We start from the raw sequence: 27893 nt of genomic DNA on the forward strand, positions 1-27893 counted from the left end.
ACATAAGAAAATTAAATCACATTCTTTTTATAACATTCACAAGACCGAACAATTTTGAAGTAACAAATCAGGTGAAATACATAAAACACTACAATCCACTTTGTACATTAGTTGATGATCACAAAGTTCAACATCAATTTCTAGCTATTTTAAAGTTGTTAATTAAGTCCCAGAGGCATCACGGAAAAATGACACATATGAGAAACATTTTCAAAAGATAAAAAATGAAACAAAAATAATAATAAAAAAAAAAAGCCTTGGAGAATAATTTGTGTATTTATGCTAGAATCGAAAAGAATTTTCATTCTGTTCGGTATATTAATAAATGTATAAACTTCTTTCCTCGGCAAATTTTAAAAGTCAAGCAACAAATCTCAGAAAAAGTTAAGATTCAGGTAGACAGGGGTGATTGTGAGCCCAAGTCAAAATTCCGGAAAAGAAAAAAAAAAACCAGTTTAAGTTGAAAAAAATTTAAACAAGATTTTTTTCTTTCTTTTTCTTAATATTTCTTAGGTTACTTAAAATATATTTAAAATTTTACACATACCTATGATGACCTGAAGAAGTAATTAAAGTTTACAAATATGTCATTCTTTCTTGGGTTTATGATTATAACAACTATTTACTGACAAAAAATGAATATTAATCATGAATATAAGCTTATAAAGTATCTCTCTGGCTCTCCCTTACAAACAAATAAAATAGTGTTTTTAAGTTCCACCTTTGAAAATTTGATTTCCGGAAACTTCTGTGATCAATGATTTTTTTAAACGTCTGGACCTTCGATCTCCGGATCACTATTACCGAAAATTCCGGAAATCCGGAGCACAATCAGCCCTGGGTAGAATAACTTTCTTAATTAATTGCAATGGGAATTTTGTTCATATCTTCAATTATTACTTTTACTTGGTGAGATGAACCATGTTACTTGGATGCCCAATTCAAGAATTTTCAATTAATGCTCATATTAAAAAATGTGATGTAAATTCTTTAAATGCACTTTATTTATAGCTTTGAAAGTGTGATGAAAAGATAACAAATAACATACAAAATACTTACAAGTATGGAATGAATTTTATTTAACATGATCTTCACTACACAATGTCTTAATTCACTATACAATGATATTTATAAATGATAATGATGATAAAACGATTTAGCAGTAATATGTACAAATTTTTTTTTAATTGTAAAAAAGAGAAAGATTAGATAGAAGTATACCATTTTGACAGGTCAGCAAACTGCAGTGGTCTAGAAAGTGCACAACATTCTTGAAGTTAACGATCTAAAGAAAGCAAATAAGAAAAACAAGAGAAAAAAACAAAACAAAAAAGAAAGAAAAACTGTTTAGGAATGTTTGAAATTGATGCAAATCCATTTCCATACTAATTCCTATGAACATGAAAAGAAAAGAAAAATTTTACACATTTTTCAATCATGACATATTTAATAATATCATTCCTGTTACTTTTTCAATATCACTTTGATCACAAGACAAATGGGATAAAACTTCATTCATAAGATAGCACCAGATGACAAAATGTAATAATATCAGCAAGGTTTTCTGTAAAGAGAACACATAATCTGCATATTTTTATACGAAAACAACTTTGCTGAAAAGGAAATATAAATTAACGATACATTTACATTGAGCATTGCTTTAATTGGAAGACTAAATTAAACATATCACCATTATCCACGAGTTGTTGTCATACTTAATTTAAGGCTACTGTTTAAGTATAAGCAAAATTTATCGTCATATTTTCAATACGTAATATCAGACATAGGATTGCTGGATGAAAAAACTATCTGAAATTTTTTTTCTTAACGTGCATACTTTTAAGTATTGAATTTTTTCTTTCATTTTTGTAGGCACATGATAAATAAAAGGTTGTCATTTGCACATAAAGGTAATAATTATCTAATAATTTTTTATCTTAAAACAGAAAAAAATATATATACTGAAAAGAATTACACATTCTTCCTTCTTCACTTATGTGAAGGTTAATTTCGCCCATACTTTAACATTAGGGAAAAACAAAGAAATATGATGGATAATTTCACCCATACTTCAACATTAGGGAAAAACAATCTTAAAATGGCAAACATATATTAAGTACATAATGAGTAATCCATGAGCATTACTTAACTGCCAGCCTACTTACCACACCTTACCTCACAGAGGATCATAGGCTCCCAGAATGTTCTGGAGCGCCATTTAATAATGGCTAGCAGGTAGGCTCTAATTTTGAGATGAATAACCACCAAGAGTTTTTGACCATCTGTAGTGTAATAGAAGCCTTATCAGAATTTAAAATCACCAAAGATATGAACAACTACCAATAAAATACATAGCATCATTGGAAGAGAAACAGAATGTAAAAACCCATCAACCAACATAACAATTCATCAAAAAAAGAGACATAGCAAAATATTTTTCAATAGAGAAAACTATCACAATCATATAATGAATGTCATCAATAAGTCATACATCTCATTATAGAGTAAGCATTAATGGGGCAATCAATCAATATCTTAAGATATAAAAAGCCTTCAACAACCAATAAAACATGACATTTTATGCAGCAAATACTAAAACATAGCAAGATATAGTCCTTATCACAAACATGTAATCCATTCAATTAATAAATTAAAAAAACATCCAATAATAATGAAGATAGAAATGGAAAGACAAGCATAAAATATTTTCAGCAAATAACAAATAAGGTTAATATCAGGGTAGTTCAAAACAAAAACATTTGAAATTTATAAAAATCATGAACATTTAGAAAAGCTACATTTTAAAAACTTAGAAAAAAAAATCCCACATAAAAACATATATTAACATTTAATATACAGGTAAAATTAAAATTTTAGAATATTAATACATAATTATTTTTAGGTTTCTCAAAATTAAAGAATAAAAACAAAACATTTATAGTAAATTAATTATTGGCATAAAAAAATAAAACAAAATTGAATACCATCACAAGGCTTTGTTTCAGATAAGAAAAATAAGGAACCCAAACCTTTGAATAGAAACAATTGAAACGACACGAAAGTTCTAAACAGAAAGGAATAAAAACCATACTCTTAACAACAGCTCATCAAAATATGGATTTAAAAAGGATATATCAAAAAATCAGAAGCAAAGACTGAATAATCATGACAAAAAATGTATGTCTTCCAAAATACATATCAAACCAACTCAATGAAAAAAAAAGCAAACAAACAATTGTCAGTAAAAAATGGGACAACTTTAAACCTCTCTAAAAGGAGAAGAAGTGCGAATAAATCTACAGACTCTATAAGTAAGAACTAATTAAAAAATTGCAGCTATATCAAAAATTTCAAAATTCAATTGAGGCATTTTACTTATTTTATACTGAAATATAAATTTTAAGGGTTTCCTTCTGTTTTTTATACGCCGCTCATTTTTCAACTTTCCCTTTTATTGATTGTCATAATATAACTATTTATGTATCAGTAAATATATGTAATGCTTCAAGAAACAAATTGCATAATTTTGAGGTATCTGTTTTGCAGTTAATCTTGCTAAAAATGAAACAAATACATTGATTTAATAAAATATAATATTCAAAACTATACAAAAAAATAAATAAAGCATGTCTAGAGCAATTTTGTGAAAGTAAGACGGAACTGGAGCAGTTTNTTTGGGGGGGGGGGGATAACGCCAAAACTACAGAATTCTTGTTATATAACTATCTACTAACAGGAATTGAAAAACTGCATACTACATACAAAATTGCACAATTATGGTCCTTAATTCTGGTTTCAACTTAATTTAATGAAAAAAATTAAATCAAATAACATTAGCCTATAATGGTTAGTACAAAACAACAGAGTCTTGATCTCTACTAAAATGAAAATATCGATGCCAACCACTCCCTACACTTTTTGTTAATATTTTACAGAGCAGTAACCAACATATTTTTGCCAACATTTTAAAATCCCCACCACAATAGAGCTTAGACAAAGTAGAATTACAGTAGGGCCGGGAAGAATAGATTTATGTTTATTTAATGCCGAAGAAATATTGTGATTAATAGAACATGGAAAAAAAATGTTTCCCCAAATATGAAATGAAAGGAAATAAACTATCTTTTAGTTTTGAAATGAACAATTAAGAACTAAATATAACACAGACTCAATGATCATCATGAAGATGTGCAAGATTATTAGGATAACAGATTAGATCTCGAATTTACTTATTAAAATTTCATACATCAGACAACCTACATAGTAAGTAACTTGCACCCTATCTCTATGATTTTATGCATAACAAGCTATTTGAAAAATCGAGAATGCAAGTTTAAGCAAGAAATGTCAAAACGCATGGCCAAAAGAAAATCCAACAAATACACCAATTCAAAGGAAAATAAATCCTGAAATAAAAATGATTATGCAAAATATAGATTCAATATTAAATTCAGTGAAATCCCTATCATTTAAGAAGTCATTTAAAGTATGTTCTGCTTACATAATTAAAGCAGTAAATGAAATGTAAGATGTCTATTTAAAAAGATGTATCAATACTTAATATACAATTATTTGAAAGTAAACATTAATTTATCCTAAACAAATTTATTTAAATCAATTAACATAAATCTGAAAATAAAACAGATTATTGGATTTTTTTTTTTGTAAAATGATATAAAAAAACTTTTTATATGTAAGCACTAATAAGCATAAAGTTCACAAAATTTTAACAAAAACTATTATTTATTAATTTATAGACATTTAAAATTTTCATAAATACAAAATTTATTTTTTCAAACATTTAAAATCTTCCAGATCAGTTATACAAACAACTTTATTAAAACTGAACTAACCTTTCACTGTGGTGCAGCAGCTGCTGCAAAAGGTTGTTGCCCATATCCAGGATAATTGTAACCTACAAAAGCATTAGGTTGTTGTTGTCCAAAAGGTTGACCAAATGGAGCAGGTGTTGGCCACTGAGCTTGAGGTCCACCAGGAGGGAATCCTTGAGGGTGTCCAGGAGGAGCAGGGACTCCAGTGGGAGCAGGTGGAGCTTGAGCTCCTGCAGTTGGTTGCTGAACGGGAGGAGCAGCAGGGGGACCAGATGCTGGAGGAGGTTGAGAAGGAGGACCATTAGGCTGAGGTGCAGTTTGAGGAGCAGAATTTGGTGCTTGAACAGGAGTTGTGGTTGTCGACTGACCTTGAGGAAACGCCATTCCAGGCTGCTGAAAAAATAATTAGTCTTTAAACAATGAAAAAATAGTATATAATAAATACACAGAAACCTGATTTTAAATTTTTCCTTCTTTCTTTCATTTTCTTTTAGAAGCCAGAACAAATTATGTTTAGTTATAGGTCTGGCATCAGAATTTCTCAAATAAATTCGTAACCCCATTGCAATCAAGATAGAAATTTATTCAAGATAGAAATTATATCAAGATAGAAATTTAAAAATTTATTCAGTGACATTTTTTCAAATTAAACCTTACTTGAGGAGTCATAACTGTAGTCATTTGTGTTTTTGCTTGATTTTCAATCATCTCAGCTTCTCTGTACATACCCAATGATCTGTAATACTCAGCCCAAGCAGCACTATAATCTGGCTGGGCAGCCACGGCACTTCCAACTGGAGCTGCAGCAGTTGGAGCAGCAGGAGTGGCTGAAAAATATAAAATTAATTTATATGGTACAATAATACACTTAATTATTCTCTTCAGATTATACCGTAATTATTCTTAATTATTCTCTATACACTTAATTATTCTAATCCTATAATATACACTTAATTATTCTCTTCAGATCATATGCTGTTCAAAACTCAAACATATTTCATTGTGAGCTTCAACATTAACATTTAATTAAGAATCTAGAAATAGGACTAGGCGATACATTGGAAAATATTGATGTTATGCTATAATCATCGGCTTTATATTTGGAGTGGCAAAGAATAATTTTCCTCAAAGCATCGGAAATAAAAATATATCCGGAATGTGTATAATGTATCAAGATGCAGTCACGATTGATACTTACACTCATGACAAAGAGCATTGTTTTTGATAGTGCATTGATTGTTTCCAGATAAAGAGCAAAAAAGAAGGGGGGGGGAACTAAATAAAGAAATCATTAAAAAATACAACTATTGACAACTAGACTAATTTACACCATTTTTTTTTACTTATTTTATTTGTTAGGTAACTGGAGATAGTTTATTACAGAAATAGAATTTAATTATCTCAATATATGCTCAAAAAGTTAAAGAATTCAATAGTTAACAGATTAACTAAAAAAAGGCAGTTCTGAATAAAAGCATTTAATACATCAAAGAGAGATAAAAGATTAATTAAACAAGGGAGTTCCTAATGAAAATAAACTCAAAATTTTAGAGCAAAAAAGTTTTAAACTGATTTTTATAAACTAGGCTTGCTTTATTATGCATTAATAACTTTTATTTAGATATTCAAGCAAGTAATAATCTGAGCAAAAATGATATTTCAATAAGGAAATTTTTAGGAAACTTAATCAATTTTAGAAAATTTTTAAAAACTTTGAGAATTTTTATTAAACTAAGAAAAACTGGTGAAATTCAGTAGAGTTGAAGAAGTTAGCTAGAATATAGCTCACTGTAACAATACTTTTAGACTTGAGGGTAAAATAAAGAAATCTTTAATTCCCCGCCCCATCAAAATTACAGAATTCTGGTTACAGACCCCGTTATAAGTACTGGTGTTTCGGACCAGCGGATAAATTTTCCTAACTTCTACCATAGTATCACAGAGGATTATACTTAACAAAATGAAAGAAAATTTACCAGCAGGTGGTTGCTGAGACGCTGCTTGATTTTGATCAGGCTGAGCAGGCATTCCTGGCTGTGGAGCTACACCGGGTTGAACAACAGGTTGCGCACCACCGGGTTGCATTTGATGAGCTTGTTGCTGACCATAATATTGACTATAATAAGCAGCCCAAGCTGCTGCATCTATAAAGAACAATTAAAAATTAAAACACTTTTCCTTTCATTGATCACATTAAAAAAAAAAAGTCTACAAAACAATAATTAATAATAACATACTAGGGTCTGTAGCTGGAGCAGTCTGTCCTTGCCAAGGCTGATACGCATTGGCCCAACCTTGGGGAGCATATGGCTGAGCAGGTGCTGGTGCTTGTTGGCTAAAATTGAAAATCGCTCAATTAACAGCAGTAGAGAAACAATATACAAGTTAAAGAATGCTTAAATCATTAGGCTAGCAGAATTTGCAGAACACATAATTGAGTCGCTCAGAAGCCAATGCGGTTAAGTCCAAAACACAAAAATTGAGAAAATTAATGTTTTTTGATACATTAGTTTTTAAAATTCTTGGTTTAATAATTTAATTAGAAAATCGAGGTGTAAACTCTGCAAAAAAACAAGATATGTACAGGATGTCTAAATATAAACGTAAGTACTTATTGAAATAATGACAGCATCTTAAAAATTTTAGGACTTATACCTTTTGGCAGCTGAAAAAGATAAGAAATTTGTGTAAAAAAATATTGATAAAAAGTGGACTTATTCACAATGGCTTCTGAAATTATTATACAATATATTCAGAAGCTATTAAAAAAAGGGCTGTCTAACCTAGAAAAAAGTAACCAACGAGTAAATCCTTTAATAACTAAGAAGATTATTATTTATTTCATCAAAATTTCCAAAAATCAGAAAATATCAAAAAATGGACTTAACCGTATTGGCTTCTGAGCGGCTCAATTATCTAATAAATCTTAATTATCAATAATAAAATGCTTGCAATAATTTTTCAATTATTTTAATAAATGCCTTTATGACACGTATGATATAGGCAGATCCGTATAATATATACAAAAGCTGCTTGCAGAAATTTTTTCAAAATGTGGGAATTTTTTATTATTATTACGAAGGGGAAAAAAGATTAATTTTTACGCTTTTCCCTATCAATGAAAACTAGATAAAATTTACATTCAGGTGATTTGAAAATCACACATCGGAAATTCCTATTTATGCGATTTAGGATCATGTTCCTTACTTTCCCGATTTTGTATGAAATATTGCATTTTATATTCACATGATTTAAAAGCAACAATTATTGAAGTGTTCAAGTGACACACTAAAAATTCATATTCATGAGATTTAAAGATTATACATTGAGATTCATATCCACAAAATTTAAATAAATAAATAAAATCTTGCATTATTTTTTTAAAAACTTCAATACATTCTGAGAACAAATATTTTCGGCATGTATTTTACTTGCTGAAATTGCAGGTATTTTTTCAATTATTTGAAGTGCTTCTACACATGAAATTTTTTGATTTTTATTTTCAGTTTTTTTTTTTTTTTTTTTTTTTAAAAAAACTTAACCTATCCTTGTAGTATGAATCAATAGAGTTCCGTATAAAAAGAGCAATTTTTTTTAAAAGAAACCTGTTTTTTGCAAACGAATCTCATCAAAATGAGGTGGTGACGAAAGGGTTATATGAGTTAATCAATATATGCAGTTTTTTGCAAATTTATGTTTGCAATAAGTTTTTTTTTTTTAATCCAAGTCTGGTTATAAAAAAAAATAATATTTCGAAGATGATACAAACAAAAATTATGATCATTAAACCTGATGAAACTGCACATTAGAGAAAAATAGCTTTTTTATACTTGAAATAAAAAAAGTATTGTAATATTCTTTGAAAAAATGTAAATTTTAGTAATTGTCTAAGGATCGTTTTAAAAAATTAAAACAGAATCTTTTCTTTTATGCAACTGTTTCATTGCGCATGTTGAAAAGAGATTACTGAAAAGCGTGATTCAAAATTTCCATGCCGTAAAATCATATTCCTTGTAAACAAGTAGTTCATTAATTGTTGCGTAAATTATAGAATTTATTGCCTTGTGTTCTTGAAGTTTATTCGAAGTTACCTTTTATTTCACAAATTCTTGGGAAAAAAAGTCAAAGTAAATGAGAACTTATGAAAAAAAAGAAGAGGGTGCTGGGAAATAAATGCCTTAGTAACGAGTTTTTGCGTAAGTAATGACCCTGAAATTTCAGATTATTAGCGTAACCCAGAGTAAGATTTTGTTGGAATACAAATTACTGATTCGCAAATCACTAATATTGAGATTCACAGAACTCCGTGAATTAGCAGAAGAAGCACATGCCTGTACTAGAGTCAGAAAATATTCAAATGCAATTAAATGTAAAGGAAAATAAAGATATAAAACTAACCAAAAGCTAAAAATAACAATTAATGCAACAAAGTGCATCCTTAAAACTAGTAAGAACAAATCTAGCATATAGACACAGTTAAAATTAAATAACAAAACTGATATAAACAGAAACTTACAATTGTTGCTGTTGAGGAAATTGAGGTGCAAAATTCTGTTGATTTTGAGGATTCTGTGACTGAATCTATTAAAAAGTAGCAACAGTTATAAAGGAAAATAACACAAAATATTTCATTACTAAACAAAATGATATTTAATCTACTTACAACATTACCAACACCACCAATTCTTTCATTAATAAGCTCTTTTGCATGTTCTATTTGTTGAGGTTGCCCTTTAATAACAAATACTTTTTCTTGTGAGTTAGGAGGCGGCAATGCAGAAAGTGACACATAAGCTCCAGATGTTTGGTTAATATTCTTTACAGTGTCACCACCTATTTTAAAGAAGTCAAACTCATGTGACACTTGATAAATTGCATTATTGATACATTAATATTTTAAAGAAAACACACCACAAAGCAATGATTTAAAGGAATTGTACCTTTGCCAATGACTAGACCACACTTGTTAGCAGGAACAGCATAGTGAATTTCAGGCAAATCAGGTCTATTTCTTGGATTATTACCAAAATTAGGATTGCCGTCACCTCTTCCACGTCCTCTACCTCGACCAACATTTTGTTGATCTCTGACCTACAAAAAGAATTTTGTTAACTTATGATTGCTTATTTATGAACACATTATCTTTGAATATACATATATTATATTTGAATGAACAGTAAGACTTGTAAGACAATATTTGTAAATATATAACAGAAATAAAACAATTTAACTTTAATAAATAAAATAAGATAATTAAAAAAAAATAGTAAAATTCCCAGTAGTTACACTTAATAACATTTTAAAATAAATAAGTAGACGGGATTCACCTTCTGAGGTATGTTTTTATTAAACGTCACATTAAAGTGACATTATGAAGCTATTATCAAGTCTGAAATTCACTACTAATGACGACCCAGTTTCCTGGCGGTGTAACGGCTTGGAAAATTAGATTCTATTAAAACGTTTTGAGGATAATTTAAACTAATGAGTCTTTGCAGATTTCTGGCTTTGAGGTGTGATTTGATCTATTAAAATGATCGATACTATTTAATGATGGTTAATTCAAGATTCATAACTACAATTAATTACATGTGATCTATGACAACAGCTCTTTAAAAGCGAAATTTTGTGAGCTAAGAGTTTCTCCATACAAATTAGGATGCTAATCATTGTGAAGTTAATTAAATACAGCGCTACATTGCACATTGTATTTTTTGAAATATATTTCTTTCTTGTCTACGTCTTTTACTTAACCAAGATTTATTATTTACGTATTTTATTATAGCCATGATATATTTTATTTGTGCACCTGGCAATTTTGATGCATAGTTAGTTTGTTCATGTTCCACATGGTTGATGCATGGAAGAATTGAAATCTTTGTGTAAGAATATAGAATGAGGCACCTAAGAGAATTGATACCCGATGGGCTTGACTTACTCAAAATAGAATGGAAAAAACAAAGAACAGTTGCCAATGTAAAGAAATACCACATTTTAAGAACCAACCAGAATCGAGACAACCACACTACACCACTCTCACTACGCACTCATAACTGTCAGATCATTGGAGACTTTATTAAATTGATTTTGTGAGTATATAAAAATAAACAATGAGAAGCAACTCAAAACAATTAACAACTAAAATATCTTGTCTAATATAAATAACAATATTATGGGGACAAAAATCATTCATAATTTTCTGTTAAGTTTAATTAGGATGTCTCAGTTAGAGGCAAAACAATATCACTTGACTATTAATCATTCAAATGCCAGAATATCATGGTTGATAATTGCAATTTACTTTACTTTAANGGTTTTTGACATTTTCGACATTTTTGACAGTGAGGTTTTGGACGTGACGGTTTAAACCATGGTTTAAACTGTCAAAAACTGTCACATGTCAAAAACCTGCCAACCCTGCTGTTAAGTTTAATTAGGATGTCTCAGTAAGAGGCAAAACAATATCACTTGACTATCAATCATTCAAATGCCAGAATATCATGGTTGATAATTGCAATTTACTTTATTTTAAATGTTATTACTTTACTTTAAATATTTACCTACCATTTTACTTTAAATGTTTTCCAATAGGTTACTATTAGTAAATGACAGATTATTGTTAGATTTTCGGTAGGCTGGCAAGTAAAGTGAGGTCAGCTAAAATTTAAACATTACTCTTGCCGTTTTCATACAGTCAAATATCAGAATCGTCGTTACAGTAGTAATTGGATTGAACAGAATCTAATTGCATGAATTCAATAACACAAGGTTCAAATATAAACCAGTAATTTGGTAACATCAGCTGTACTGATAAATTTATTTATCTTAGTGCTTTTACTGTGGTTTTTATTTAACTGAAAAAGTGCTCTTACAGGGGTCTTTCTAGGGCTAAATTTACTGCCGTTAAGTGGCAGTTTCACAAATTCAATTTTAAGAAAAACGGTAGTTTCGCAAAATACTTTTAACATATTTTAAAAAATATTTAAATCTTTTTGAAAGTATTTTCGTATTTTACCATATTTTTCTGTTATTTTTTTAATATAATTTTTAAATTTCACAAATTATGTCTAAATTTTCACAAAATAGGTACTTCATTATTGTTAGTCAGCACAGAATTAAAATCATTTTATTTATAAAAAAATAAACATTAATTACATAGCATTCTTTTAAGAAATTTCACAAGATCAGCTTTGATGTTCTCAAAAGCAAAAAAAAAAAAAAAAAAAAATCATATTACATTTATTATTGAAAAATTTCAAAACTGAGCATATTCCTAGGAAATGACCTAATGTGATCAAACAATAGCTTGTTGTAAATTGACACAAACATAGGAGAAAAACGTATTAATGAAAATTAAGAGCTATTGATCCTTTTGATAATTCATAATTTGAATAATTAACTATGTTTAATTCATATCAAAACAAAAATATATATAATAACAAAGCATTATTATTTATCATTCCTTTTAAATAAAAAAAATTGAGTTAATGGTTTATCAATTCAATATTTTGATTAAACTTGCAATTGGGCTTAAATTTACTAGATTATAGCTGCAAATGTGTAAATGTTTTAGTCAAATACACTGCAATAAAATTTATTTCACCTGATGTTTATTAAATCAAATATCAATAGAAAGTTTGTTAATACTAGATCAATGAAGCAATAGCTAGATGTTGTCTTGGAGGGTTCTGATCGTGTGTTATGGTAAATTACATACATACAAAAAAAAATTCTTTATAGAGATTGATTTTATTTATATTGCTATTGAGTTTTAATCTCAGTCAATTTTGAAAGCCAAAGTAACAACAATTTGCCAGCATAAAGTAGCAATTAATTTCAAATTTCGTTTAATTTAAATGGAGTTGGTAACTTTTATGAAGCTTTGGCAATCTGTCAACAATAGGGCTATATCCACTCACTTGATTAGAAAAAAAAGAATAAAAGAAAAAAACAACCATGACAGGATATCTTGTCTCCATAACTACTGTTCTATATTTTAATGCAACATCGAACACTTGAAAATAGTTGCTATGACAAGATTGATAAATATCAAAGGAATTTTAAACAATGTTTAATCTGAAAAACGTATAACTTTACTTTGGTAATCGGGGCAGCAAATAGAGGGAATGTATGTGCATGAAAGAAAACTTTAGGGATTCATTATGTTTTTTATAATAAGGAGGTTTTCTTAGACACATAATTTTATGCTAGCATTTTTTTTTTTTTTTTGCAAGTTTTATTTCAAATCACTAGGGATCAGAATTTAAAAACACCATAAAATTTTTTTTAATGCTGGAACATAGGTTTGTTCAGAATGAAAAGTTCAGACTCTAAATTGTTGGTCAAAGGCGAAATTGCATGTTTACTTCAGAAAATCTACAACTAGAGTCTCTGTCAATGTTTCTTAGCAATAGAACTTGCCAATTAATGCAAAACTTAAGCTCTCTCATTGAAGAAATTAATATTTTCTTCTATCATACACCTTTTCCAATTTCTTAATGTTTTGATTTTGCAAATAATTCCAAATATTTTTTGAGTGTCATAAACCCATAGTTGTGATACACTAAGTTAATTAGTTAGGCAGAACAATATAAAATATTAAAGCTTTGTGTCATTCTTTCTATTACAAAGTCTAACAAAAAATTTAAATTACAATAATTTATATTGGATTTGTTTTTAAAAATTATATAATTTAAATTCATAATTTTGAATAATCAAAAACAAATTTAGAGGTGTCAACTTTCCAAACTAGCTATAAGTAATCAGAAGTACAATAACACAGAAACATATAAGGTTAGCATTTTCAAAATTCAAATTAAGGCAACTTTTTTAGGTATATATGCTACTTAATTCTTTAAACGCATTATATTAATAAAATTCATTCACAAATTTACTATTTAATAAAAAAAAGTAACACTTACTTAAAAGGTACTAAGTTAAAAATTATACAGCACTGAAATTTTATATTTCATTGATAAAATTAAATTGATCACTTGGAATCAATGCTCTAGCTTTTGGTAAGAATTAGAACTAGCCTTACTGCTTTCTTTTATCATCTTCCATTTGAACCAAAAGTAACTTACACACAGCACTTCAGAATATTTTGTTGGGAGGGAGAAAGATGAGATTTATTTGTTTGTTCTCTTATTATAATCGAATTGTTTTTCTTTTAATCACAGTTTTTAAAATTGTTACGGTAGTAGAAAAAAATTATCGCAGCTTAACAAATATTCGAAAATTGTATTTCTTATAACTCAACCGTAAGACCATAATTTTGACCAGGAAACTTATTGATAAATTGAGATAGTTGGAACTTCTAAAAATTAATTTATCCTTATTAGTAGAAAATGTTCTTAAATAACAGATGGCACAATTATTTATGAACAAAATAATTAGGGCTTAAAATAAACAGTCATTAATCTAAATTATCATCGAAAAATTTAACTTGGATGACTAGAAAATTACACCCGGTAATCATTCTCCCAACTTTTAAAATACCATTGTTTCTTAAATTCCCTCCAGACTGAGTTACACAACTGCTGGGAAGTTGGGAGTAAGAACAAGCTCCAAGTATCAGCAGATGTATTTATACATCTATATAGACCTAGTTTAATAAACCACGATCAGCATTCTACAATTGATATGTGGTGGAATGATGTAAAACTTGGATGGAGCAGACAGTCAGATTTTAAAAATAAACACAATAGAAATTTTCTTGACAATTTGCAATACTTATAAATAGTTTTATCATTACATTTAGAAAGTGATTACTGATTTTAAAAAACTAAAGCTGCTAAGTTAAAAAAATACTGTTTGTGCATTTAAGTGGTTAAACTATTTTGGTATAATATAAATGTATATCAAGTTTAGGTGCTGTGCATGCACTTTCAGAATATTTATATTCTGGAAAAGTTTTTCAATACTAAGATTTAAAAAAAAAGGATAAATATTGTGGTTAAAATTTAGCAGAGCTGAACTGTTGACAGCTAAGAAAAATATTTAGATGACATTAACGCCTCTCTCTCACATTCTAATATTTAAACCTGTTTATAACACTATAAAATTCTAAAATTAGCTTCTAGAAATAGCTTTGTACACCTGGAGTATTGTGTACAACTACTAGAGTTAGCTAGATAAATATAGTTTACTAAAACTTACATTTAATCTATTACAACCCAACATAAATGAGAAAGTAACACAAATTTCAGAAAGCTTGAATTAGCCAAACTGATAATTTTAAAGACTTAATCAATAACACACAAAAAAAATTAATTTTGATTTGTGATTTTAAAGCAATAAAAAAATAAAATATTTAACACATAAAGACAATCACAAACACTGCATAAAAAGTTACATTTTTGTTACTCTTGTGACAGTATATTTTTTAAAATTCATTTCAATGCAAATATATACCAGTTTATGAAAACAAAATATAATCCTAAATGAATTTTTTTTAAAGAATAAAAACATCAAAAAAAAATTACATGATAAAAATGTAAAAGAAAAAGAACATTAAGCATAAATATTGAAATTTATAAGCTAATTATCAAACAAGACGAAAAATATGTGTGAAAATAAATTTTAACTTAAAGGGCTTACAATCTGATTATATACAATGCACGTAGGTAAAATTTCAAATTTTATTAGGATTAAATTTGATGCAAGTATAAATGCCAATCAGTAGCATTATGGCTGGTGATTATTTCGATAATAAAAAAATAATCTCCAAAACAGAATGCCATCCACAGCCATGCGAAATATAAAACACTAGGTATAACTGTCATAAGAGAAAACAAAATTAAACTTAAAACATGCATGGAAAATAACATTTGGAAAATTTTGATACAGCAAATTGTGATTAAGTAATATCATGCATAATTCATTGCCTATATTCCCATTTACTAAATTTCAATTAAACAATTTACGCTATACAGAGCAAATTAAAAAAATAAAATATTTGTTAAATATTATAAATACATATACATTTGGAAGATAGATATCAACAGTTATCCACGAAAGAGGTGATTTCTTAACCTGTTTGTCTACAAATTTTAAGAAGCAGCACAAATTCTAATCTGAATTTAGAAGAGATGTCATTTTTAAATTGTAAGAATATAAATAGCAATAACTTTTCAAACACGAGAATATGAAAACTGATGTTTTAATTAAAATGGTGTAAAAGTGTAATGTGATGAATTTAAAAAATTTAAAAAAAAAAACGTAACTACAAATTATAATATTGAGTGCTTAAACTGCGCAAATACAAATGCGTTGAGCAATCTTTAAGCCGTGTGAATAGGAATCGTGATGTCGTGTATGCATGAATCAATTATATATGTGACTTGCAAATAAGAACAAAATTGTGATGTGTAATTTACAAATTAAGTGAAAATTGATAAATAGATAGAGAATTCATATTTTAAGTTGGAACTTGCTTTAAGTTTTAAATTTGAAAGTTCTTGGTGCTTAAGGACACAGTTTTCAAAGCCTAGCAGAACCACCACTAAGCATATTTTAAAAGTAAGGAATTAACCAGTATTTATTGATTTTAACTCCTTTTCAACTGAACTGCAGGCATGTGATTAACTTTTAACTGTTGATAGAAACTGTTATATTTGTCGTTATATCTGTTACACACAATACCTAATTTAAAAAAATAATAATAAATTAGCTAATGAAATTTATTAAAAATTAAAGTGTAAATAAAATTAAGAATAATTTTAATGTAAATTATTAGAACTGCTTGATTTTCTCTAAGTATGTTATATCTTTTTAAGTTGGCAAATATAATAATGCTCCGAAATGATGGAATCACCCTAAAGTAACTTAATAGTTTAAAAGCTATGGAGTTTTATATTTCTGAAACTAAAATAAATATATATAGATAAAAAAGTAAATGGGATTATGAGGCAACCTCATGTCAAAATTTAAGGACATATGAACCGTGCTTAGGCAGTATTTTCCATACATGCATGCAGCTAGTTAAAATAAATATTCACCAGTACACTTTGGATGAGGTCACTGATAAATGAGCTTGCAGCCTGGATCTGTTCAGGAGTACCAGTGACCACACAGACTTTATCTTCAGGACCTTCCTCTTTCACATTTAGGAACTGAACTCTCGCACCAGAGTCTTGTTGTATCTTTTTAATCATATCACCACCTTTACCAATAACAACACCAACAGCTTGTTTTGGAACCATGATCTAAACATTAAAAAAATACATTAATACATGTAAAATGTGATAATGCCTGAAAGTATCAATAAGTTGTATTGCTGAAGCTGTAACGGGACAAAATAGAGCTTTTAATTGTATGTTTGCATAGATGCCAATTTGATTAAAAAAATAAGAAAAAATCAAGGGGAAAAAATCTAAACAAATATGAAAGAATTTTTTAATCAGAACAGGAGGCAAATATGGATAACATAAAACTGCCCTCTCAAGTTTAAAATTTTTCTTTCTTTCTTTCAATATACAAGGCTTGCGCCAAGAATTTCAAACTATTAGCCAGTAAATTAGCTAAATATCAAAAGTGTTTGCCAATTTTCGAAACTCTTCGCCAAATGCAAATCGTAACTACGTTTTATGATTATTCTCCCCCCCCATAGAAAACAATTTTACGTTAGTTTATTTGAGTCTGATATTATTTTGACTCAATTCTAATAGGTTATCATCACAAATTACTGTAATTGAATAAAAAAATACTGCTTAGCTTCGACAAAATAATTTTGAGGATATAGTTATAGCATATATTTTCTTTCCAATGGAAAAAAATCATTTGACAAATTTACAATTTTATCGCATTTGAAGAGGTGGCAAAGTATAGCACAGGCCCAAGCGTTAATTGTTTAGGGATGCATCCACATCTTGTAGCAGATTATTATACTTTTATTAAACAATATCTTTAAATTAGTAACCACAGCAATTATTAGGATATTCTCAACTTAGAATTTAAAATATGAGACCAAATTTTTGAAATTAACATGACAATAAAACTAAAAAAGAAAAAAAAATTAAATCAACCAGATCAAATTAAATAGGATATTGAATTTATCTTGAAAAACAACTATTGTTTACTTTATACTATTCTTAAACTCTAAAGAATATAATTTAAAATCTTATTTCTCCACTTATCCAACAATATACTCGAATAACAATTTGTCATTTTGTTCAATTTCTAACAAAATCTTAATTCATGAAATGATTCTCGAAGAGCATCTTTTACAAATCTTTTCAATAATAAAACTGTTTTAAGTATTTTAATAAAAAATGGAAAATCAAAATTTGGCAAGAATTACTTACTTCATGTGTGTTGCCTGATCTTTGACCACCTGCAGAACTACCATATTCATTAGTTCCCTCAAAACCTCTTTGTAGAGTCTAGAAATAAAAATTATGCTCAATGTTTAACCTACAAGTTGTTAAAGATCTTAATCACTGTTCTCGAAACTTACTTCTAATTCTTTTTCCGTGATAAGATCCATTACTAACTGTTTGGCATACTAAAAAGTAAAATATAATATTAAGATTTAATAACGCATTAAGTAGGTGACTTTTTTTTTCATAGTACACATTCTTAGATTGAAATATGCCAAAATATTTTAATTACTTGAAATATGCAAAAATAGTTTAATTACTTACTTCACATTTATCTGGTTCTCCGGTGATTCTTAAAGGTTTCTCTTGAGAAGTCTGCTGAGGACCATCTTGAATAAGCACCATTTTAACTGCTGCTCTTTCCTACAATAAATGAATGCACATTTTGTAAGAGAAATATTTTATAACATATCCATAAAAACAGATTAAAATTATTTTCTTCAGGGTTCGTAACCAAATCTTTCGACAAAAAATAAGCACATTTCAAGCACTCAAAGATTATTTTTAAGCACTCTAAATATTTTAACTAAATGCAAAATAATTTTCAGACTTTACATGATCATGATAAAATAACTAGTCTCTGACAAAGAACTCTTTTCTTGTTTATCTTAGCCATTATAAAATGATTAAGAGATTTTTCAATTTGATATCAGAGGGAGGAAAATGAAGCCTCAAATTGAGAATTACAAAATGCAGCAGAGTTGCATATGAGAGTGCAATAATCTCACAGATCCCAACTCTGAATATGCACATGCGGACAGATAAGAATTTTGTAACATGTAAAATTATTGGAAAATTAAGCACTTTTTAAAAACACCCAATGAAAAAAAGGGCTTTTTAAAAACCAAAAATCGAAACTAAGCACATTTAAGCACTTTTTAAAAACACTTCGCACCGTGTCCTTTAAAGGGAAAAAAAAACTTATATCAAAAATTAATTATCTCAACACAATTCAAAGATATTGGAACCCCGGTTTTACATTGTCTGTATTGTAAGTTATTTTTCTTCCTATATCGTTTTCTGCTGGTCCATGAAAATTACATATACGGATGTCAAATTATACCGGATTTTATATTACCCATGACCAAAAATCCTATTTTATACGATTTTTTAAAAAGTCAAAATAATTTTTACTTTTAAAGTTCTAAATTTTTCTCAATTTTCCTTTTTTAATAAAAAAAATACTTGCTTATTAACTGTTTGCAGCTTTTCTGACATTTCTATCCTTTTGTCTGTGAAAGCTTTTTGGGATTTTTTGCNGTTACAGAGTAAAATTAGTAAATTGTAGTATTTAAATAAGCTTTTGAATATCTGCAAAAAATTATTCATAATCAGAACAACTTTGTCAAAATTTCTGTGAACTAGGAGTTGACTGTAAGTGAGTTAAGAAAAAAACAACAATACATTTGAATAAAGGAAGGGGTACTGTGGATTTATTTCTTAGTTTTGTCGTTTAGATTGTTAAATCGATATAACCTAATATCGTGATATAAAAGGGTTGATTATATCGATTTAAGAAATTTCTATATCGTCCAGCCCTAGCGGACAGATAAGAATTTTGTAACATGTAAAATTATTGGAAAATTAAGCACTTTTTAAAAACACCCAATGAAAAGAAGGGCTTTTTAAAAACCAAAAATCGAAACTAAGCACCTTTAAGCACTTTTTAAAAACACTACGCACCGTGTCCTTTAAAGGAAAAAAAAAACTTATATCAAAAATTAATTATCTCAAGACAATTCAAAGATATTGGAACCCCGGTTTTACATTGTCTGTATTGTAAGTTATTTTCCTTCCTATATCGTTTTCTGCTGGTCCATGAAAATTACATATGCGGATGTCAAATTATACCGGATTTTACATTACCCGTGACAAAAATCCTATTTTATACGATTTTTTAAAAAGTCAAAATAATTTTTACTTTAAAGTTCTAAATTTTTCTGAAATTTCCTTTTTTAATAAAAAAAATACTTGCTTATTAACTGTTTGCAGCTTTTCTGACATTTCTATCCTTTTGTCTGTGAAAGCTTTTTGGGATTTTTTGCTTCTCAGTATCTAATGTTAATGCATTTTTGGAGATCTTTATAAGTTAATCATGAATATATCGACTACAACACGCATTCCATTATATTTCCTTCAACATCTGATTTATTGCCTGCTCTCTATGATAGTTGATGAAAACGATGAAGATGAGCAAAATTATTGGAGAATATACCCATAACTGATGAAAAATTTAAAGGCATAAAAACTCTTGAATGTATACTATAAAGCAAATTTGCAAATGCAATAAGTACTGAGAGGGAAATTGTTAAAAATTCTATCTAAAAGCAAAAAACAAAAAAAAGATTACTTTTCTTTTCCTAGTGGTTCATCTCATAAGTCTCAATTTTTGAAATATAAACTTACATTTTTTAACAACAATTTTACGTTATCCTGCACTGTGCGTTTTGTTAACAGTAGCCTAACAAAAACGCTAATTCAATCAATCTAATTCATTTAATTAAATCAAAATTTTTAACTTATCATTTTGGAAAAGATTAGAAAGAAAAAAAATTACTTGACTTCAATATGAAATATACATTATTAAAAAATTAGAAAATAATTACAAGATCTGATTCAAAAAATTTTAATAGCCAGTACCAGAACATAATTTATAAAGTTTAATTTTACCAGATTTTATACATTAATAAAAAATTATCATAGTTTAGCAATAGATTTATCAATATTCTTTTCAACATGAAAAAACATATGATTTTTACAATTAAATTAAAATTTTTAAGCTGATTAAGCCTTCATCAGAATGCAACGTAATTGTTAGCACTAAAGGTACGGACTTCAGATAGATAACTTTAGGGGTTTTTTTTTGTTTTGTTTTTTTACAGAAACTGTACATGTTATGAGAGTTTCTAGCACTGTTAAATATCACAATATCTATGCAATTATAAAAATTTTAAAGCTAGAATATTATACATAGGATTGCTATTCCCCGGATGCTTTGACACATAGGATAGCCACCAAGAAACTAATGTAAAATTATTAATGAGTCATTTCAAGCAATTTTTAGTTCGATTACTTACCTGAAGATTTCTAATAGTTTCCCCACCTTTTCCAATTACTAGGCCAACTTTTGGCCCTGGAATCATCATTTCTACAATAGAATGCCCATCAGGAACATGATTTGTATCTAATACTGGTAAAGGTGGTCCTCCTCGATTAATAATAGCTGTCATCAATTCTTTAGCCTTCCTAAAATAAAACATTTTTATCTTATACATTTTTTTACAATTCATGCATAAAATAATCTAAGTTTGATTTACATAAACAACAAATGTTTGGAGAGAACAAGGCTATGGAAAAGCATAACTTTTTTCTTAGGAGTCCATACTGCATATCAAATTTTAAACTGATTATCTTACGACAAGAAATGATTTTAAGAACTAAAAAAAATATGTTATTTGGCTACCGTAAGCAATGAAAGCCTTTAAATTCTGTAAATTTTACAGCTAAGCTATATAGAAATACAGCAAAATTAAGAAATTGCATGCCAAGAAATACTGAACAAGAATTTTTTCATTATTTTTAAGTTCTAACATTAAAAATACAATAATTGCAATTATAACAAGCTTAATAAAAAAATTACAAGTTCAAGATCTATTGAGAAATCAAATGTTACTTAGAACTTTAATGCCTTCTCTAAATTATGAATGTCTTTTGTCTTAAGTTAGCTGAATTCAATTTCTAAGCAAAAACGTTAAAATATCTCGATACTCGGTTCAGCAAGAATTAATAGCGAAAGTAAATAAAAGAAATCTGACATGTGTATTACCTTGGCTAAATGGCACCAAGGTTATGACAAATACCACATAACTGATTGGTGGACTACTAGAAAAAATTACAACTCTGCAATAAACCAGCACAAGTAAGCGAACAAGCACAACAAACTGTATGTATACTTTTATTATCAGTTCTTGCAAATCAGAGTTAAACCATCTACAACTTATCATTTGATGCAAGTTAAAATGTGACAATTTATCTTAATAAATAAAATTAATTACTAGTGAAAATTGAAACTTAATGAATATAATACTAAACCAACTTGTTTAAAAAAAAAAACAAGCATATTACATTAATGAAGCATGTCCATCAATAAGCTATTTCTAAAAATATTACTACACAAGAAAATATCAGGGGTCTGTCTAGGTTTTCTGAGAGGTAGCTAGTTTGTGAAAATTTAGACATAATGTGAAAAATTAAAAATTATAACACAAAAACATAGTAAAAATATAGATTTATCGTTTCTTAAGGATACAAAATTAAAATTTTAAGATAAAAGTATTTTGTGAAACAACAGATTTTCCTAAAGTTGAATTTGCGAAGGTACCTCTAAACGGTCGTACAGCATATACAATTAGAAAATATAACTTTGAATATGCATTTCATACAGAAGCTCATTCCTAATTATTTTACCATATAATCAGCGCCTAAAAGGACTTATAGAATATATTTTGATACCATTGAAGTGAAATTCTTATACATGAATTAAAGTATAAAAAGTCCATATAAAGATATATTCTTATATTACAACTCATGAAGATTTAATAACACTTTAACAACTATGATTAATTTATGGAGCCAACATACAAGATAACCATGTGAATAGGGAAAAAAGGTTTTGCTACCTTTTACTATGTAGTATAAATTCTTGATAATAAAGCTGGATTTAAATTTTTCAACATGTAAGGAAAAATAACAAACAATAAAATTCTTACTCAATGGATTGCCGACTACCAGTAAGTGTGCAGATTCTCTCTGGTAAACCTCCACTATCAGCAGCCATTTGAACTTTACAGCCAGAATCAGCTTGCAGTCTAGTTATCTGTTCTCCACCACGTCCAATAACTAAAATGAATGAAAAGAAAATATATATACAAGGCTGATTATTACTGATCTTCTGGACTACCAATCGTTGCAAAGGAATAGTATGTAATTTTGGTTTGACCTTTGGTTCAATGTATTGGTCTCTTTTTGTCAGCAAATAGCATCAGGGTTTACTCAACTCAATTAAAAAAATATATACATGCAGACATATAAACAGACCACGTGCAGACTAGAAATATCATTTCAATCACAATATCATTCACGATCTTTTCCCACATTTTTACTGTTGAGTAATTTGTCACACTTTGTTCAAATTTTGAATCAGTTTTGAAAGGTTCAATAATTTATCCGTTTTTTTTTAAACAATTTTTTGAAAGCAAAATTAATGGAGAAATTAAATTCTTGTAGTCATGTGCTTATGACTGAATATATAGTCAAAAAAAATTTTGGTTTTTTCACAACTTCGAATTAGTTTTAAAGTTTTAATAATTTGGTATTATTTACACTATTTCTAAAGGTTAACGAAAAATAATTTTCAACGGAACCAGTCCAAAACCAAAGATTGACAGAATTTTTTTTTAAAAATTTGTTTTTAGACTGGTTAAATTAAGGGCTTTAAATGTTGATTTTTAAATAAAATATCAATAGTTTCATTTTTCAACATTTTTCTGCCATTAAAAAAAAAATTCCAGCTGAACTTGACAATTTAACTGTATTTACTATGTAAAAATTAAAATGAATATTTTATTTTGAATTTTTTTAAAAAAATGTCCATCATTTAAGTTGTGAAAGCAAAACAAGCTTAGGTCGTACATCTGGAGGGGGGAGGAGAAAAAGACAAGCTTGTGTTTTTTTTTAAAAAAATTGCATCACATATTATAGCCATAACTATTAAATAGGAAACTTTGTTTTTTTTTTTTACAATAATGCACCATAAAAAACACTAGTGCAATATTTTTATAGTTCATACACTTCGGTATAAAAAAAATCTAAGAATCAAAAGGCAAATAGTAACCGAGTAAAAATTGCAAACACATTATGAACAGATGATAAAAACAACTTACTTAAGCCAACCATTTTATCAGGAACTTTCCATTCTTCTACAGTTATTGCATTTGCTATACCTCCAACAGATCTAAAATAAGAAAAGAAAAATGGATACTACATATAACAAATTAAAAAAGTAATAAACTGTTTGATTATAAAGATAGTGTACCTTTGAGCCTGTATAGAAGCCAACTGTTGCACAATTCCTAAAAGAGATGCATATATATATAGATATTTACATTAAAAAAAAACATTAATACAATATTACTAACACTATAAATTGCTAATATAAAAAAATAATAAACATTTACCTTTTTCATCTGAAATTGCTAATTTCTTTGTGTCTGGTAACCCAACTGAAAAAGGAAAACAAAATTATACATTTTAAAAATAAACAATATTTCTTCATAAAAAATAAACTTCCATTCAAGAAAAATATAAAAACTGAGCTAAAAACATTATCAATTATTTACAATGATACTCTTAAACAGATAGAAGAAAATTCTGAGAATAAATTTCACAACAGAATTTTTTTTAAATAATCGTTTATTCCGTTGAGCAGAAAAAAAACTACCTAGAGAAAAAGAAAGGGTCCTACTTGAAAGGTATAGCTGGTAGCCACCACATTTACATGCTTTTTTTTAAAAAAACAATTTCAAGCTTAAAATCTATTTGGCAGATTTTAAATAATACTGAAATATCCCCAAATTATATTCATCATAATTTAAAATATTAATTTTATATAAATTTACTTTCATGATTTTCCATGACTAATTCCAAGAATTTTTCATGACTTAACGAAGTTCATATTTTCTCCAACAATAAATTAAAAGCATTTATAATAACATTATTTGAAATAAGTATAACCAAAACTATTATACTCTTCATCTTTGTATTTATAGCTTTTAAACTTAAAAAAACAGAGTAAGGAAAGAGTGGAAACAATAAAATAGCTGAAAAAAAATACAAAAGCAAAAAAAAAAATTTTCTGCTGAATTATATTCTAAGGATACTTTTCTTGTTCATCAGAAAGGAAAGAAATACTCCTGATTTCTCTGTTCAATATCGAATAAAAAAATTTGCTTGGTTTGCTTCAACTCAGGGTTTGAAAAAACCCGGGGATTTTTGAAAAAACCCAACCCACCTGGGTTTTATTGAAAAAACCCGGGGAAAATTGGGTTTTATTTGAAAAAACCCGGGGAAGATTGGGTTTTTTCATTTAGTGTTCATAAATTTTACTGTGAAAATATTTTTATTTATTAAATAGAGTTGTATAAGTAAACACTAAAATTTCATCTGACTTTTACCTGTAATAAAATTAAACTGGAATAAATATTTAATGGTCTTCCATGTTTTTATAATACGATTAACAGAAAGTGAAATTAAAATTACGAATAATTATAAAGAGTATCAGTTATTTGCCCCTTTTTTCAAATATTTAGATAAATATATGCATTTTTAGATACATTTTAACTTTATAATTTCAAAAGACAAATTAATCTTAAAATTATAAAAAAAGCATATATAAAAAGTTATGGCTTATTTTTTTAAAATCAGAAAATAAAACTTTAAATTTGTTTATTGTTGTTTAATGTATCACTTAATAGAAATTTTTTTTGTTTGCTTTCAATATTTTTAAACATGATTAAAAGAAACAAAATAAATTGTATTCAAATGAAATCTTAAAAATAATATTTAAAAAATCTTAAAAGTAATATTTTAATTTTTAACTGTTTTTTAATTGTGATAAACTTTCTCCAAATAGTTAAAAATTGTCAGCAGATGTTAAGAGTTAACTTTTAAAAAAAAGTCCAATTTTTTCCTTTATTATTATTATCATACAACAGATTCAAAGTGTCTACATTTCTCTCTTAGATGGTGATACACTTTTACGAGTTTTGTAGTGCATTTTAGTGCATTTTTTTGTAGTGCATTTTGTTAAGTGCATNTTTGTTCAATACCGAAATTCATGACTTTCCAGGTGCGCGGATACCCTGTATAAATTCTAGTTCTAATATTTTTAAATAAAATATACAAGAATTTTTATACATAAATGTGATCAGTGATTTCTTGAAACTTCTGGACCTTAGATTTCGGAAATTTCCAAATAATGGTTGGCAGAGAATCCGGAAACCCGGTTTTTCCGGAGCACAATCATCTCATGTCACGTATAAGATAAAGGTAAATATCTTCAGAAATAGATTAGTAATTTTTTAAAAAAAAATTTACAATCAAATAAAAGATTAAATTTTTATAAATTAAAATAAAAGTGTTCTTACTTGTAGCTTGCACATCATCAAGGGCACGTTTTGTGCCAGTTGTTTCTACTCCTGAATGTATTTTGGCAGCAATCTGAACAGCAATAAATAATAAATATTGTTATTACATTAGTTCATTTTACTACACTGTTAATTTTTAACACAAATAACAGTGTAAAAACAAGAATGAAAATTTAAACTTAGATTTATCAATAAATGGGTAATTAGGCAGTTTTCAGCACTTCCCATTTCAACTGGGTCTAACCAATTCTAATTGGTATCAGCCTAATTATCCATAACGCTTACAACATTAGTGAGTTAAAACAATGCTAGTAGTTCAAGAGCAAAGTCAAATCAAATTGTGTTGGCATAGCAATGCAATCAACAAATAATATTTTAACTTAATATTAACGACTCACTGATGTTGATGTTTTCCTTATTTTGAAATATAAGAATATTCCTGAACCTTTCAAGCTTCCGCAAAATCTTGGCTTTTAACGTGCAATTAAAAATATATTACTCATGAACTTTTAGAAAAACAGTAACTATTAATAATATATGGCCATTAATGACTGTTCACAAAAGTTTTTTTTTTTTTTTAGCAAGCAAAAGTGACATCCGAGCTTACGTTTTAAAAATCTCTCGCCGATAATCTAGCGATATTTAACATGCTAATTAATATCAAGGTCATAGTTCATCATGAATCGCAACTTAGATTTAAAAATTTTAAGAGTCAGTTGTAATGTCACTAAACTGCTATTCTTGATTTAAAGCATCCAAGAATATTGTTTTAGTGACTATTTTCTTAAGAACATTATGAGATCACCAAGCAAAGATGCAAATTAAGATTTGTGTATTATCTTCATTCGATCAGACAAACTAAGAAATTGTCTTACCTGACGTGCTCGCTGAACTGCATCAGCAAAAGCTGAATTGGTATCATAATTTTGAGAAGAAACTGAATTAAAATCACTCATTTTGAATAATTTTAATATTGCAAATGGCGACAATTAAATTGATTATTACGGATTACAGCATGGGAAAGAAAAGCCGCTAAGGTTGCAATTACGGTTGCGGTCAACAATTCTTATTCTTCTTACATTGGGCTGCTTGTGCCAGTCTGAATCTTTAAAATAAAATAAAAATTTTGATTTTTTGTTGGCAAATATCAGTTTTGGCAACCAAAGTTGTGGTTTTGTTTTCATTATGTCATTTTGTTTAGATTTACTTACATCTATTGTGATGCGTTAAGCATCAAATTTTAATAGTAAGTTTATTTGAATAATATTTTACTGTCAAGTGTTTAGTTTCGTTGTATTTTTGCAAAATATCAATATTTCTAAGAATTAAAACGTTTTGTATTAGTTCATTTTGGTTTATACAAATCAATGCATTCAGTTATTACTTTCACCTTTAATCAAGGTTAATAGATAGATATGAAATTTTAATTGTTTAGAAATTGAAATGCATATTTATATCAATCATTTTAAATTTAATAG

General features: G+C 27.8%; 2 protein-coding genes across 14 annotated transcripts in view; one reads left to right on the plus strand and one right to left on the minus strand.

Moving 5' to 3' along the window:
* The window catches only part of LOC107437395 (uncharacterized), a 548903-nt gene that overhangs the window by 516133 nt on the left and 4877 nt on the right, over nt 1-27893 (plus strand). Inside the window, exon 1 of one of the 3 annotated variants that reach the window (XM_043042375.2) lies at nt 27536-27661. The exons of the other annotated variants lie outside the window; for them this stretch is intronic. The gene's annotated coding sequence lies outside the window, so the exon portion shown is untranslated. Of the gene's footprint in view, nt 1-27535; nt 27662-27893 lie in introns of those variants that run through there. 3 annotated transcript variants of the gene reach the window in all.
* Nucleotides 1056-27585, minus strand: LOC107437386 (far upstream element-binding protein 1). Of its 11 annotated transcripts, none has more exons than XR_011636868.1 (20): nt 27291-27508; nt 26416-26488; nt 24448-24492; nt 24306-24342; nt 24154-24224; nt 22981-23110; nt 21289-21457; nt 18476-18574; nt 18289-18336; nt 18137-18214; nt 16838-17038; nt 9773-9923; nt 9496-9665; nt 9349-9413; nt 7070-7167; nt 6809-6976; nt 5490-5659; nt 4854-5225; nt 2176-2282; nt 1056-1564 (listed from the first exon to the last, which is right to left on the minus strand). XR_011636868.1 is itself a non-coding variant. In XM_043042374.2 (19 exons), exons 1-18 carry the CDS (start codon nt 27369-27371, stop codon nt 4857-4859), a joined length of 2223 nt encoding a protein of 740 aa, XP_042898308.1. In that variant the 5' UTR covers nt 27372-27585; the 3' UTR covers nt 1056-1564; nt 4854-4856. The 11 variants fall into 11 exon arrangements, 4 of the variants coding, with proteins under 4 accessions (XP_042898308.1, XP_042898306.1, XP_071037583.1 ...); XR_011636867.1 differs by having other exon boundaries at nt 2166-2282; XR_011636870.1 differs by having other exon boundaries at nt 4854-5222; nt 27291-27471.

The sequence above is a fragment of the Parasteatoda tepidariorum genome, chromosome 5 (genome assembly GCF_043381705.1).
Source record: "Parasteatoda tepidariorum isolate YZ-2023 chromosome 5, CAS_Ptep_4.0, whole genome shotgun sequence".
Lineage (NCBI taxonomy): Eukaryota > Metazoa > Arthropoda > Arachnida > Araneae > Theridiidae > Parasteatoda > Parasteatoda tepidariorum.

Bases quoted from the DNA above. Each gene is read 5' to 3' on its own strand.
- LOC107437386 (XM_043042372.2), bottom strand. From the start codon at position 27,371: ATGAGTGATTTTAATTCAGTTTCTTCTCAAAATTATGATACCAATTCA. The intron at 26,489-27,290 runs GTAAGACAATTT...ATTGCTGTTCAG, and splicing joins CAGTTCAGCGAGCACGTCAG to ATTGCTGCCAAAATACATTC. The intron at 5,226-5,489 runs GTAAGGTTTAAT...TTATTTTTTCAG, and splicing joins CTACAGTTATGACTCCTCAA to CAGCCTGGAATGGCGTTTCC.